The sequence below is a fragment of the Microchirus variegatus genome (genome assembly GCF_963457635.1).
Source record: "Microchirus variegatus genome assembly, chromosome: 22".
In the NCBI taxonomy this organism is placed as follows: Eukaryota; Metazoa; Chordata; class Actinopteri; order Pleuronectiformes; family Soleidae; genus Microchirus; species Microchirus variegatus.
In genome coordinates this window covers 14807259-14823549 of record NC_139823.1, presented here as the reverse complement: position 1 = coordinate 14823549, position 16291 = coordinate 14807259, and the positions used below count along the sequence as shown (strand labels likewise).

The 16291-nt window shown below is 39.3% G+C and overlaps 1 protein-coding gene across 1 annotated transcript in view; it reads right to left on the bottom strand.

Annotated features, from left to right (window-relative positions):
- Window positions 1-8055: 8055 nt before the first annotated feature.
- The window catches only part of col18a1a (collagen type XVIII alpha 1 chain a), an 85254-nt gene continuing 77018 nt past the window's right edge, over window positions 8056-16291 (bottom strand). The window contains exons 25-43 of the mRNA XM_083908866.1: window positions 16251-16286; window positions 15615-15674; window positions 15429-15506; window positions 15303-15338; window positions 15154-15207; window positions 14327-14392; window positions 14121-14195; window positions 13924-13954; window positions 13551-13601; window positions 13427-13461; window positions 13212-13343; window positions 11635-11788; window positions 11476-11528; window positions 11179-11307; window positions 10980-11012; window positions 10563-10886; window positions 9878-10075; window positions 9641-9756; window positions 8056-9322 (exon numbers count right to left, since the gene is read on the bottom strand). Of these exons, the coding sequence (XP_083764992.1) occupies window positions 9109-9322; window positions 9641-9756; window positions 9878-10075; window positions 10563-10886; window positions 10980-11012; window positions 11179-11307; window positions 11476-11528; window positions 11635-11788; window positions 13212-13343; window positions 13427-13461; window positions 13551-13601; window positions 13924-13954; window positions 14121-14195; window positions 14327-14392; window positions 15154-15207; window positions 15303-15338; window positions 15429-15506; window positions 15615-15674; window positions 16251-16286 (1875 nt within the window). The 3' untranslated portion in view covers window positions 8056-9108. The remainder of the gene's footprint in view (window positions 9323-9640; window positions 9757-9877; window positions 10076-10562; window positions 10887-10979; window positions 11013-11178; window positions 11308-11475; window positions 11529-11634; window positions 11789-13211; window positions 13344-13426; window positions 13462-13550; window positions 13602-13923; window positions 13955-14120; window positions 14196-14326; window positions 14393-15153; window positions 15208-15302; window positions 15339-15428; window positions 15507-15614; window positions 15675-16250; window positions 16287-16291) is intronic.

Genomic DNA, 16291 nt, shown 5'->3' with positions numbered 1-16291 from the left:
GTTTTTCCCAGTGAAGTCTCAGGGGCCATCAGTTGTTGGGGAGGCAGTTTTTTTTTTTTTTACACTACTGCAAAAACACAAGCTTTCCTTTTACAAGCATGCATTTCCTTCATGGTACGGCTTGGTTTGGAACGGTAAAGCCCTGGGTCTTTAATTGGCAGGTGGGATGGCCACACGTAGCATGACATCGTACCAGTGCAACGGCAACGAACGACGACAACAACAAACACAGCAGTCAGCAACACAACAGACAACAACGGAGGATATCCAGCATCTCTTTTTGGTCTGCTTGGTTTGTGGCCTTTTGTCTCAACAAGACTTCAAGCTTTGCATGAGAAGGGGCGTTGAAGAAAGACCGGTCGCAAGAGGAGTGACGTTTTTCTGTCACCCAATCAGCTGACGGTCATGGGTTGCACAGTACCATTTTACTCTGGTAACCCAAGGGAAGGGTCGGTCATTTTGGAACTAAGCAGGATTTTTACCCTAACTTAACAGCTTCAAAGTCATTCTGATGGTTATACGTCTTGTTACGGGGAAATTAGGGGCTCCCCCTACTGTCTGTTAGCGGAACACATGGAATGTATTTAGGTCGTGTGTTAAAATGTTAAATATGCTAGCATGTTTTGTTGCTAGCTGTTGTATACATAAACTGTACTGAGAGTGGGAAACTAACTTTATTTGAACTTATTATCTTATATATCTGATTCAACAGTAAAGAAAACATTAAATATTATCCTGAGCCACCATCAAATAAGAATGAATTAGTGAATGGTCATGTTTATTACAGTATTACGAGAGCAACCGACACCAATTTCTTTCAACTTTACTTATTGATGACTCTCGAGACGGGAAGATCATTTAAATAAAATAAGATTAAATGTGTTTCAAAAACAAACTATGGACTCCATCTCTAATCAAACAGTCTTTCTGGGTGAGATGTAGTTTAACGTATGTGATTTTTATCTTATTTAATTAGCACCAGTCGCTATAAACGCTGTGATGCGCTGAAATGGGTGCAATAATAAATGCATCAACAGGTTTTTAGGAGTCTTCATTTATGTACGTCAAGGATATTTTTAATCGGGTTAGCGAAAACTCTTAAAATAGCAATTTAACTTAACAGCATTTATGTGCTTCTTCCTGGTTGTTGCTGACTATCCTGCATAGATTTTGAATACTGCTTAATTATTAACAACCCTCTGAGGAGTTAAGAGAGAAACAGCAGATAAGGTAAACAGAGAGAAAATGTTTTCTTCCATTAAGGTAAAACTGTTGCATGCCTGCGGCCCTGTAGTACAACACATGACATGACGTGATGTAATTGCCCTTTAAATGAAGGTTTGCAGAGGCTTTAGAAATCAATAATACATATTATATGGTTTCTTTAACATTGTTTAAAGAGCAAAAGGCCACCTTTTTCTATCTGATAAATATTGATATTGATTAAATGTACAGCTTGTTTTATTGGGATCATGTTTTTGGACATATCTCCCTTCAGAAGAGTCCATAATGATTTTGACACAAAGTTAGAATATCAACAACACTTTGACTGGACATTATCCTGAATAAACAAATAAAACAACACAACAACTATAGAGCAATCTATAGCGATGGGGACGCATATTCCAGAGGCAGCGTTGTCATTTACAGTGCAGCGTAGTTTTACAGAACGAAGCTGATACGGCCCCCCAACTGCGTGTGAGTGCAAGAGGAAGGGACATAAAAAATTCATTAGCAGATGGAAGGAGATGTCATATCGAATATGTAGCCCGCTGCACTGATGGCTAAGCTACTGAGCTGTATGAGGGTTGGTGAGGAGGTGCATGGCTGCGAACTGGCGCTGTGGAAGTGACCTGGGTGAATTCTAAATGGCACCATCGACGCGGAAGACTCATCGGGAACGAGCAGGGGGTCGAAAAAATGATGTAGTTGTGTCATTTTTCAAGAAGGGTAAAGATTTGATTTGCTCATTGATGAAAAGCTACTGTATGTTTCTACAGGGCTGCTAAATGCCGTTTTCATAAAAACGCGCACTAAACCCAAATGTACACGCTGACACACTCGTGTCATAAATTTAATTCCATTAATTAAAAAGAAATGCAATGAGTGATGGAGCAATTACGACTGCGGTAAATCAGTCTATATTTTCCACATCTAGTCATTAACCTGTCCTTGAAGACCGTTTGACAGCCAGTGCCGCTGATTTATACAGAATTTATAGTTCATTGATAATTAATCGACGACTAAATTTAAACTGGAAATCAATTAATCTGTTTGAGTGTTTAGAAAATAACACGTTCTTTGATTTAAACTTCTTAAATGTCAATATGCTCTGGTTACAGAACGTTGTTATTTTAAAGTTCACTAAGCATTGATTGATAAGGGACCAAATAACAAATAGATTAACTGAGGACATAATCAACAATATTCCAGTTTCTCCCTGGTTATTTTACAAATGTATGTAACAGAGGAAAGGAGAGTATGATGTATGACACAGTGGCCAAAGCCTATCTGCACAATGCCAGGAATATCCTCTCTAGATAACATCCCTCCTCATCAAATATTTAAAGTCAGTGGGGGGGGGGGAAATAGACTTAAATGCCAGTGGATTCACGGGGGGATTTAGAGACTGGGGGATTGTTACTCATTATCTATCTAAATGTCAGTGAAACGCAAAAGCCTTGCAGTAAGACTTACGCACTTCAGTCACTACACAAATGTTGCTTCTTCATGTTACCCTTTCATTTGTGGAGGGAGGGGCTGTTGTTGGACGACGATGAGACACGGTCCATTAAAGTGGTGACACTGGAGGACGTGATGGCAGCCAGTCACACTGTGCTTCCTGTATGAAAAAAAAAAAAAAGATTGAGGTTGGTATAACATGAGCAGTAACATGAGGCATCTCCTCTCTCAGCTTTAACACACTGGGGAGGTTGCAAAGTGAAAGTAGTGGATTTAAGTTAACACAGCGGCAGCAAAAGCAGCAGCAGCAGCCGGTGAGTCACCCGACGTCACATAAACACAGTCCAGAGATCTGATAAGTGTGGCTTTCCGCTCCCACTCGATATCTGCTTGTCACCTTGTTGTATAATTACTGTCGCCGGATCATTGCATTGTACTTAGTTATTACTTAGCGCCCACTAAATATAGCTTTCCCCAGGCAGCCAGCGTGATAGCACGGCGCTGCAAAGCCAGCTGTGGGTCGTTACATCCCGACCACCCCCCGCCCACTCTAACTGCAGTCAGTCAAGACCTAAATGGATGATATGCCACTCAGTGAGTTAGTTAGGTTTTTTTTTTTCTGAAGATTTACTCAAGCAGGGACAGTGAGGGATTGGACAGGAGTTATTACGCTACTTTATTTTCTTCCAAACAGGGAATTATTATAAGCCTAATCGCTCTCATAAGGATGCTCGGTGGGCCAAAACGCTTAAGCGGCAGATTTGATTACATTGAGTGGGGACTGTCTGTATTTACTGATTATTTTTTTTAGGGAAATGTAATTTTTTTTTTTTCATTAGTGTTGGCGAATGGATAAATTTGGGTACAAATAAGCCACACTCGATTCTCTGTTGACATACCAGCGAGGACGATGCCTTCAGGCTTCACTTATTTAATGTAGAAGTTTACAGAAATGTCAAAAGTGACCCCAGCAAAGTTTGCTCTCCAGGATTCAATTACAGGACTGTCGATCACACAAATCCATGGAATTATGGAAGTATGACAACATTCAAAAGCAAACTAGAAGGATTTTCTGTGTTGTTGTAGTTGTATTTGTAGATAATATAACTCAAAGTAACACTTTGGATCATTTTTGAGGCCAAGTTGTCGATTTCTCTCCATTCTTATTCACACAATACGTAACATTAATCTGCATAAACCAAGCTTTTTCTCTGAATATTAAAAATAGATAGTATGTCTTTCGATAACTAAACAAGAAAATATTCACATTTAAGAGGCTGACAAATCAGAAAAAACGTTTTTATTTGCAAGAACACTTGTTGATAATTAATTTAGTAATTGATTAATCATTGCAGCCTGTTAAAACACTCATAAATGAGCGAGATGGCACATCACACATTCCACGTCTTGTTTGTCTGTGATTCTGTTTTGTTGCTTTCTCTTTCCTCGCTGATTTGTTTGTTTGGGTTCTTGCTCCGTGTTGTAATATTTCACACCAGTTTAACTGGAACAATTTAAATGTTTGCATTCCATCTTGTGCTGTATGATAACAAAATTAAATCAAATGAAAACAACACGGACACATTTTTCATTATCAGACGAGGCTGTCGGTATAAGAGCGCAGTAACTTGTGAAGATAGCTGCGAAGTGGCAAAATAATTGAGCGAGTGCGGTAACTAATCAGGATCGACTCCCTCTGCAGCGCACAGTTACAGGATGGTCTGTGAAAACAGAACTGCTGTATACTGTGTGTAAACATGCACGCTTCTGTTTGCATGTACACCTTCTGATCATTGACGGACGACCTCAGATCGCTCCTCTCCATGTTTTCTATACTACTACAACTATTTTTGAGTTGCAAACCTTAAACACACCTGTAGCTGGTTTGTTTTGGCATTTCATATTCAATGTTTATCTATTTCTGTCATATGCAGAATGTGCTAAAATAACAGTAAAGGGGGAAAATGCACTGTGCTGCTGCTGTAAGTCAGAGCTGTCAGTACACGAACCTATTAATCCCATCATCCAACCCTTATCGTTTAAGTAAATATAGCCGTGTTTTGGATCTTCTGACGCCCGGCAACAATGTCGTGCTGCACACAGGAGGTCAAGACAGATAAAGGCAACAGTGACATTGCACAAGTAAAGCGAGACGGCTCCAAAAACCGGTTGGATCACGACTGAAAAACACTAATAAAAATGTTTCAGAAGTGAATTCTACTGCTCAAAAAAATCCGCTCGTTCAACCACCCACCTCTCATATCGCATACAGATGTTACAGAGGCAGAATAATATCAACAACAACAACAACAACAACAACAACTAATTATTATATTAAATCACCCAAAGTTACACAATCCAGGGTGAAAACAGGGTGAGAGAATAATTTTTTTGGAGTAAATCACACAATACTTCATGGACTACAGTCTATTTATAACAATAATTGATCATGCAGCATGGACACAAAAAGTAAGTTACTGGCAGGATGTGATCTTATATTAAAGCAAACTTATCAAAGAGGTCTTTAGTTGTTCACCTATGATTAACCATCTTTACCCTTACCCTGGAGGTTGGCAGATTAAAAAATGATGAGGAAGAAAAGAAGTTGTGTGAATTATGTGTTTTTTGTGGAATTTATTACAAGTATTTTCTTCTGTCCTGATCTTATTTTGAGGAATAATGAACACCTACACTGAATGTCAGGCTGCAATGATAAGTCGATAATAGAAGAATTGGTTTTAGTGCTTTTCTAGATTAAATTAAAACAAGCTCTGACTTTTTTTCCCCAGCTTCTTAAACGTGAATATTCCCCCGGTTTATTTGCTTCACACATAACAAAGAAATCAGTCAAACTGATTAAAACTGGTTTGTGGATAAAATATTTGATCGTTATGAGGTTTGGAAAACAGCAATCAACATTAATATTCAGCATTCATCAAGAAAACAATCAATAGATTGATGATCATGGTTGATTGTGAAAATAAAAATATGTGTATAAAGACTTATTATTTATCTTTGAATACATTTCTAATATGTTCTACATGAAGTAATAAATACATTGATAACCCATTCAGTTTAAACTATTTTACCTTGTTCAATTGACATAACTTAATTTCGTTTTATAACATATATTTAAAATGGGGTTTTATGAACAATTCTGTTAAAATAAACCTTTCTGTAGCACAATCACACACAAATTAAGTGTAAATTACAGATGTTCTCAGTGTGTACATTACACTTACCTGTGTAGTTAGCAGGTGACGATGGTGTGTCGTCACGCAGTCGCGCGCGGTTTGGGAACATTTTCACTTCCGTTGTATCACAAATTCTTCGGAATAACATCGCGGCTTCTTCACTTTTTACCTAAGTTTAGGAACACGAACGCCGCGTGTTGATCAAACTACAAGCTACACTAAAAAAATGTCCGTGTCGTTCCTCCGGTTTTCCTGCGCAAGAACCTTCAACAAACTGTTGACTATTTTTTCTTCTTCAGCCGCCATGTTGTTTTTCAGTGACGACGCATCGTCACGTGACAGCCACCTGTGTTACCTTCAATGTCACCCGGGTCTCCCAATTAATTAATTTATTTTTCCTTTAACGTACCTTGTCTGCGTCTCGCAAATTGTATATAATTTTCTACCTTGTATAACACAATGCTTATTTACCCAGTCCACGTATTTATTATTATTAATATTATTTTTATTTATTGTTATTATTGCAAAATTAGCATTACTACTCTTCTGTACCTACTACTACTACTACTATTAGCAATGCTAGTAATTTTAATTTTTACTCAGTAACGGATAGGATTTATAAGGTAACTAAGTACAATACCTGAGTCAATATGTACTCAAGTAAAATACAAAATCCTGATTTTAAATTGTACAAAATACACAAAAAAAGTATTCAATACATTAACTTGAGTAAATGTATTTTGTTACTTTCCACCTCTGAGTAGTAGTAGTACAGAAGAGTAGTAGTTGATTAGCAGCTAGCTTTATTAGCTTTAAGTAACTCTACATAAATCAGCTTGATTAAGAATATGTCATGTAGTATAAAAGCACACAACTGGGGCTAAAATTTATTTAAGACCTGTTTACACACTGGACTTTAAAATAAATGGTAAAAATCATGGACAACATTAATACTTATTATTTAAACAAAATGGATTATTATACTCAGCCTGTTTGGCTTTGTGTGTCTCATTTTCTTCACAGTTTGGGTTCACTCTCCTTGATATAATATCAGCTGTTTCATGTCACAGTGTGAAAATAAATAAGTTACTCACTGCTTCTCCCCAGTGGACAAAAACAAAAATGTACTTGAATTAAAAAAAACAACTGTCCTTTCAAAAAATTATAATATCCAAGTATAATAAGCACTAACCACTACTGAGTCTCAGATACTAACACGAGAAGTTTAATTAAGAAAAAAAGGCATGAAAAAGTAACCTTAGCTGAGACCTTAGCTGGCCATATCATTTTAAAAGAACCACCAAATTAGGCCAACTCTGAATAAATCAAATAAATCTTCTTAATCAAGTGTTATCTTGAAATGCCTCCATACTGTACGTTAAAAAAGAGATTTAAGGGGGATGTTCATAATCCATCGCCAAAAAGACTGGTGACCTAATTCAGTTAAAATCCACATCACTTGAAGATCTGCAGCCCACTAATCAAGTTGCAGTTTGCACCCATGTTCCACACTCGTATGGAGTGAATACAGTGTGGTTATTTTTATTTATTAAAACATCTAAGTCATAAAGTCTAACCCTTGGTGCTGGAACGAGAAACATTTTTCTGCCTGGTTGTGTCTCGTGAGCTTGAGCTGTGAGTCTTAAATGATCCTGATTGACAGTTGCTGCCACAAAGCAGCAGGAAAAAAGACATGCGATTTGAAACCACAGTTGGAGGTGGTTTGAAATATATACTTTGATATATGTGGCAATTTCAATAAAACATGATTCTGTTCCCTTTTAGAGGAATACAGAATTTTGTGGGTTTTTTTTTTTAGTTTGAACATATCCATGGAATCGGCAGTCATCCCTAATATGGTTGTATTATATAGTTAGGTTATCCAGTTTTCCTCCATGAGGGCCAACAGCACATCAACACAGTCCAATAGAACGGAGATGATGATTGAAGTGAATTACCTTACAGATGCTGAAGATTAATAGATGATGTATGACGAAGGTGTCACCGGGGAAGCTGATTTGTGGCCGACTCGGTGCAATTTAATCCCTGCGGGTAGAACATAAAGCTGCTGGTCAGAGCTGCAGGAGCGAACGCAACCAAGGTCAATCACAATCACGAGATGGTTCTGTTTGTTTCGACATCATTCACCACACTGTTGTACAGTACATCACGTTAATGCTGTGGTTGAAAAAGACTTTAATTCAGTGCTTGGGAGAAACAGTACAGCACATTTTTGTTATAAAAAAATAAAATAAAAATAAAAAATGGACATCCACAGGTTCAGTCAACACATTAGTAGCACTAAGACCAAGTTTAGTCTCTGAAATTCAATGTGAGGCCTTTGTTTTCTTTTCCTTAGACCAGTGACAACAATCACTCCAAGAGTAGCACCACAATCGTTTACAACCAACACTGCTTTCAATTTGAATTTGAATTTTGGGTAAAAGCATCTTAAGTCACAGTAACAGTTATAGTCCATATGTAATGCTTTGAAAAGAAGTGGTAAACAATATGAGTGAATTGCGTGACGCAGTCCTGGTTCTGTAAAAAGGAACAAAAAAAAACAAAATAAAAAAATATGTTCTGTGCTGTGTATAATATAAATGAGGGTATATTTGTTTGAATTTTTCCCCGAATCATTTCTTTTTTTAACTCATCCTTACATAACTTCATTTAAAAATAAATATCTATTATCATCTTTAAATTTTTTCAAAAATAATCCTTAAAAGTCTGCTGTAGCCCATCATAACCCACAATTCTAAAGATGCAATTGTAAAAAAAAAAAAAAATATGGAAATGATCCGAAACAGAAACAGGATGGATATAGCAAACAATTCAAAATGTAAAACATCGATAACATCAAATAAAAACAATAATACGACAAACATGTAATATACAGAATTTAAAAAAAAAAGAAAATGGATACAATTTGAGAAACTTCTCTGCCGTTGTTCCACATCTTAAAAGGAAAATATTTGCCAGTGCCCGAAGAAAAAGGAGCAGTCCGCCCCTCTCTGTTCAACCCATCTCTTTGGTGGAGGGGGAGGAGCAGACGATGCAAAGTGTCTCTGCCGGGCAAAGAGCGGCGGGACCAGTTCATCAGACGCAGCGTGTTCACAGAGGGAGCGTCAGCAGGGAATCTGCTGCTTGGACACTGAAACTGTGTTTAAGAGGGGCCCAGAATAAACAAACAAAAATAAACAAAAAATAACACGGATGGATGGGGATGGATTTATTTTTTGGACCCTGCGATGAAGGCGTTCTCGATGCAAAGGACGATGTATGAGCCGGAGCAGCTGCTGGACGTCTGCTGCAGGACGTGGCCGCTCTGGAGCGCCGATGCCAGACCAGTGACCGCGCGGTCACCTGCTCGCCATGTTTCACAGTAGTGGTCTGTTTGCCGGTGGCCCTTGTTGTCCGATCCGTGCCAGACCATTTTCTCCGGCCTGTAGCGAAACAAGAAAACAAGCAGGAAGAAGGTCAGAAGATGCTTCATATTAGACATTCATTCAATATGTAATGTACTACAATATCATTTTCTTCAATATTAGTAAATACTGACATAGTTGATACAAATTTCACTAATGTGTGATTGAACAAAGGTTTTCTGTCCATAAAAAGTCCTCAAATTACTGATTTGTCCAAGTTTCACTCGGTAAAAAGACACAATCAATTTATTGTGATAATTATCAATATATACTGATTTGAAAACAATCATTCTGATGATAATTGTGCCTGTATTGGTATGTTTTTGACACACTCACCATGCGCTGTCCCTGACGATGTCTCTGCCGTCAAAGGAGTAGATCGGTACATTCTCGCTCATTTTGCTCGAGTCGTCACCGAAGATAGAGTCCCAACTGCTGAACAATACTTGGTCCTGAAATGGGAAGAACGTGACGGTGAAATAACAGGACGCACACGGAATCATTTGTGTAGACATAGTAATAAAACACAACAACTACATTTCAAGTAAACCCTTCAAAATAAAAGTCTCTCACCTTGAGATTCAAGATGGGGAGGTTCTCCCTGTCCGACCTGCGTACGATGGTGTGCAGGTCTTGGAGCTTGGAGGACAGGAACGCCCTGAAGGTTCCCTTCAGGCCCACAGCGCGAGCCTGCTGGAAGCACAGGAAGTCTGCCCCGCGGATTCCTCGCATGTTACCAGTCTGGGGCGCGTTCAAGGCGATGAGATGCAGCTGTGGAAGACGCGTTGATGTTAGAATAGTTAATCAGGTAACGACACCACCATCAGTCACATAATGCTCTGACGAAAGCCGCATTATGGACAACTAAATTATCTTTAGATTTAATTATTTTAGGCTTAAATATACAGTTCAAATCTGCTTTTCAAATAAATAATATTTAGGAAAATACCTGATCCAATACTCTACTACTAAAGATTTATCTGAATTCAAAACGGTTTGCAATCTTCTTAAAGCTCCACTTGTTTTGTTTTGCTGCCTAACTCTTCAAGTGAAAACGGCTGTCAAGCAATACTATCAGACCTGCTAAGGGGGGTGTTTGTGTCTATACACCAATATCATAGGGTCATACGGGAGTAAGAAGTGTTTATATCTCATCAAATGTCTGAATGACTGGATTTTCTTTGTCTTTTCAGTCAGTTTACAACCGTCTCGCTTTACTAGCCCAATGTTGCTGTTGCCTCCGTCTGCTACTACTCACTCCTGACGCCGATCCTGTGTGCACATGTACTCCAGGCTGCGGCACAGGCACGTTGGGTCGTCTCTGTGGCGTGACAGGGTATCTGTTCTCCGTCCTCTCGGTGACTAACGTTCCATCGGTGTGACCCGTGTGTCTGGGGTCCGGGAACCTGGGATCGTACTGCGGGGGGAATCTGGGCTCTGCAGGCGGCCGCGGCGGAGGCTCTATGGGACGTATGGCGGTGCCGCCCTGGGAGTAATGACCGGCTCCGTTATTCTGGGACTGGTCGTGGGACTGAGGATACAGGATCACAGGTGGAGGCTGGACCTCTGCCACCTCGTTCTCCTGTGAAGGGAAAACAAAAAAGACGGTAATCAGTCAGAAAAGCAGGGTCAAACTATATTTTTGTTTTGTTTTGTTTTTGTAGAGTTGACTTACCAGATCTCTAAAGAAGGGTTGGTACATGCCGAGCTGAGAGAGGGGGAAATAAAGTTGTTTACTGCTACATATTTATTCATTCATGTGGTTGTGCTTATTTTGATGTACTTTCTTAGTGACCATCTTAAGCTACGAGTTGAAAATTCAAAGCATTTCATTCGAAAACTAGCAGAGAAAAGACAAAAGCAGATTGCCGTACCATGACTTGCCGCAGTCCATCTCGTACTCTTAAGTAGAGGTCTGCTTTGTCGATGATGTAGATGAGGCTGCCCTCTGACTGACGTCTGGCAGAAGCAATCATCGTGTCGTAGGACCTCAGCACTATAACCTGTGGAAAAATAGATTTCACGTAGAGGAGATAAGAATATTTCCTTTCCTGGGAAATTCTTCTTGAGACTAGACTTCTAGACTAAACACGTTCCCAAACTAGGGAGCAAGGTTACTTTAAACCAACAAAGAGAATATTATGATGTGATTGAGGTGTGATGGCACTTACACTAGACGATTGACCAGGAGTTCCCGGTGGACCTGGAGGGCCTGGAGGTCCAGCTTTAAAGCAAAACAAAAGCTTGTAAATGATAGCATTTGAAAAGTCATCATCAAAAAAACCTCTATTTTGTCTAAGTGTAGAAAGGAACTGCGTGAGTACACTTACATAGATTTGGCCTGTATGCTCCAGGAAACGAGCCTGGAGGTCCTGGAGGTCCAGGTGGTCCAGGAGAACCTGGGCGTCCATCATATCCTACGCCTGTTGGCCCTGGTGGACCCTGGGGCCCAGGGGGTCCGACAATGGAATCTCCCTTTGGACCCTAGAAGAGATAGATAATAGTGTGTAATACTTGGGCGAAATTCAATATTCTATAAATTCTGAATAAGTCTGAATAAGTGTATCAGCACTTTAAATTAAAAGAAATCGTTGGTTTTTCAGAGCCAACAGTGACGCAAATAAAGGACACAAAAGTTGAAGTGAATTTCTATGCACTCAGTTCACATCAAGCATGATGTGATTAAGAGAATATATTATAAAACCAGCTGGAGTCAGCGTCTAGCGATGATGAGCTGGAGCTCTGTGATTTCACTGAATATGAAGAAAAAGAAAGGAAATACCTGACGCAGCTGACACCGAAGAAAAGCGGAGAACTCACTTGGTTCACGAGCTTAAACTTTACTCTGGTCCTGCAGCTATGTGCGGTTGTGCTAATGTCACATCTTCAAAAATTGGCATTGGTTAAAAGCCACAGTCTGTTGCCTGTTGACAGACATCTACAGATGTCCTCGCAGATGTTCTATGGGTTTTGAATCTACGCTTTGGCTAGAATTGCCTATGGACTGATAGAAGCTCAGGTTTCAAAAATATCATTAAGTTTCAATTAATTGCACGAAAGAAAGCGAATGTGGTGTGCAAAGGCTCGCAGAATAATTATTTTACATTTCTACAGCCAGTCAGAATACATTTTGAAGTAACTATGCAAATGGAGGTGAACAACATCCTTTTTTTTGGTATTTAAAGGCCACCGTAGTTTCCTAATGAGCTTGGGAAGAGGGAGCGGTTTAGCTGAGCGCGGTTTAATTGAGCACGGTTTAGCTGAGCACGGTTCAGCTAGCACGGTTTAGCTGAGCAGTTTAGCTGAATGGTTTAGCTAGCAGTTGCGGTTGGGGTCGTACCTATTTTCCCCAGGTCCTATGTTCCGCGGGTCCTATATCGGACCTTTTTTTTAAAAAAAAAAGGGTCCTATGTTCCCCACTTTGTTGAAGCCTGGGTGTGGAGGGTCCAGGGTAAAGGGTTAGGGGTTAGGGTTAGGGTAAGGGGTAGGGTCCTATGTTCCCCGGGTCCTTTTGGGTGAACAGCGGGGAACATAGAACCCTTTTTTAGAGAAAGGGTCCTATGTTCCCCGGTCACATAAAAAGCGGGGAACATAGGACCCGGGGAACATAGAAACGGTCCCGTTGCAGTTTACCTGAGCAGTTTAGCTAGCGCGGTTTAGCTAGCGCGGTTTAGCTAGCACGGTTTAGCTGAACCGGTTGCGCTTGTTAAAGTCTGGAGTCTTATACTATTTAGTATAAGAGTATAATAGTAGTATAGTAGTATTAGTATAATATACTATTCAACTATTTGATATCACTCATTCTTAAACATTGTGGATTAAAAAGAACATTTTGATGATTTATATTTAATAAGTGTTCATATGCTGAGGGCAGGTTGTTTTTGAACGTTTTAATCTCAGTACTCACAGTTAGGCCTGGTTTGCCAGGAGGCCCCGCTGGGCCTTGTGTTCCTCCAAAAAGTGGGTCATAATATCCACCACCGGGCTCTCCCTTTTCTCCCTTCACACCAGCGTCACCAGTCGCTCCCTTCATTTCATTCTGTTGGAAACAGTTTAGACATTGCACATGAGTTATTTTCATCACAGTAATAAACCTGGTGGTATTGCCGTTATCTTGTTTACCTTGAATGCATAAATATCGAAATTTGAAGCTGTTCCTATAGGGAGAAAAACAGATATTTTTAGTAACTATGACTTGAAAGCAGCAGTATGTAGTGATGGTGCCATGAAGAAGGCGAAGATTTACCTGGGATTCCTGGAATTCCTCTGTCGCCTCGCTCTCCTTTTTCCCCTTTAACTACAACAAAACATGTACATTTAACACTTCGACTGTGATTCAGAATCCCTCAGGTGTATCAGACAAACTGGGATTTATGATCGTGATGACAATGTTTTATGAGGACATTCAGCATAAATCATAAATGACTTGACAACTTAATCTCTTGACAATTTAGTGTATAAAGGATTCACTCCAGGCTGAAGAGGCTGGATCAAACTGAAGTCGAGCTAAAACGAAATACTTTTTTCTTTTTAATCTACTAATCTTCTCCATTCTGAATATATGTCTGTCTTACATGATCATGTCTTTGGTGTTTGTGTGTGTGTGTGTTAGATGATACCTTGGTAATTCCTTGAAGATTCATCATAGCGCTAAAAACAGAGAGAAAAAGGCTCGATGACACCAGGAGCAACAGAGTAAATATCTACGCTAAAGTCAGAAGCTTCGAATTTAAATGAACAATTAGGCTTGAAAGATGATTTAAAATATGAAACGGTTCAACTTTCAGCCACAACATTGGTGCATGAGACGACTCACATTGAAGCGATCAAGAGGAATCGGGGGTCCAGGAGGTCCAGGTGGTCCAGGTGGTCCCGCAGGGCCAGGGACACCCTGATAAAAGCAGAATTATTCAGTCTTAATATGAACACTAGTTACTAGGTGGTGTCAGATTGTGTTTATTAACTTCCATTTAACTATTAAATGAGCTCAACTGTTGGAATAATAATATAATTAATACTTACTGGGTAGCCATAGCCACCGGAAGACTCTCCTTTCTCGCCCTTATATCCATTTACACCAGGGCGACCCTGAGGGGAGAAACTCATTGATTACACTATTGCACTGAAACCATGAGGCTAAAATGTAATAATAAACACTGTGTCATCAACATGTACACTGTTTTACATTTAATTTGAAATCAGTCAGCATCAAAAACATGTTTTAAGAAAGTCTCACAAGTCCTAAAAAAACAAAACTTTCTCATTTACTCTCTTGCTTCACTTTATCGTGTATGTCTCTAAAAACTTTGTGTGGTCACTAGAGACGGGACAATATACAATTTTATTGTATTTTATTGAGACAGAGAAACTCATATCAGGCCTAGTTATTGATTCCTCAACTAAAGACACTGCACTTTATCTGGAGTTTGTCACATTTATCCAAAAAAATCGATTCTGTTCTGTCTCAGAGAGATCGACTTAAGATGAGCTTCCACTGGTTTTAAAGGCACAGCGCGGCTATATTATTCTATTCTACACTATTCATATAGTTGATCATGTTCTAGCGAACCTTTAGTCATAAAATGTAAATACAACAAGTGCATATTTGACCATTTATTTTATGGCATTTTGGAGAAAGCAGAGCTTCCCTTGCTGTCATTAAAACCAAATGATAAGGATAAACACAATCGTGAGTCATTTACATAAGTCACTATCAGTGAAGATTAATGACTTTTTAACTCTATTAAAAAGTTATCTCTGACACATGATAAATATAAATTATAAATTATCTTTCAATCATTGAAATTATTATAAAAAGTAAGACACCAAGATAGAGGAGATCCACTCACAGGTCTTCCAGGCATTCCAATTTCACCCTTGATGCCAGAAGGCCCATACTGGCCCTATAACAATAAATAATGAAAAAGAAGATGATATTAATAACAATAACAGTGTTGGTACGTTTGAATATCTGAGTTAGAAATGCTTAGACACTTACAGGCGGTCCAACAGGACCAGGAGATCCATGGTCTCCCTGTGGGTATGAGGAGAGAGTGTCACAAATGTAGATTCAAGTAGCAAAATATGATTCTTTTCTCAGACAGTGAAACGCAGAGAGACTCACCTTCAAACCTCTTAATCCATCCAGGTAATGAAGATTTCCGTCAGGTCCGATGACGACGCCTGGCTCACCTTTCTCACCCTGAGAGACAAAAGACAAAAGACTTCATGACGTGCTGCGCCGATGATGAGGAGTGGCTCGATTAATGGTTGGTTGGGAATTAAAAGGCAATAACAACCACACACACACCTTCACTGCGTATCCAGGCAGACCAGGGTCACCTGTGTCACCCTTTGGCCCGACGGGACCCTGCAGGATGAAAAATGGAAACGTGACATTGATAATAACAAATAATAATCCTTCATTGTATTGTATACACTTTCATTTTAATGAGGCTTTTTATGACCATTCACAAAAAGCCTCATAAAGCTAGACCACTATAATAAGTCTTAGAGCTTCATAGCTGTGGAAATAATAAATAATAATATGCTTATAGAGCATCAGACCTTTACTCTGAGGGTCCAGGGTTCAAGTCCCTGTTCAGGTGCTCTGTTTCTCTTGTGGAGCATCCTCTTGATGCAGAGACATAGGTACAATGTGTGTGTTTACTAGTGGTATGTAATGTAATTTACACAGGTAATCTGCAGAAATCAAAATACTTAACATCTCTATCAAATCAAGCTGCACAGCCTCAGATCCTGCTGTAATGTTCCACGTTAAAGGGAGCAGAGTAGGATTAAATTAATAGACAAAAAATTTTTGGTCAGCTTTGTAAGAAATGAGGGGATGCTGCATGTATAAAGGCTGGGGAATTATTGTTGATAATATGCTTCATATATATACAGTAAGGCTATAAAACAAAGAAAAACATGTAAGGAAACTTACAGGGAATCCAGCTTGACCAGGCAAACCAGGTCCACCCTGTA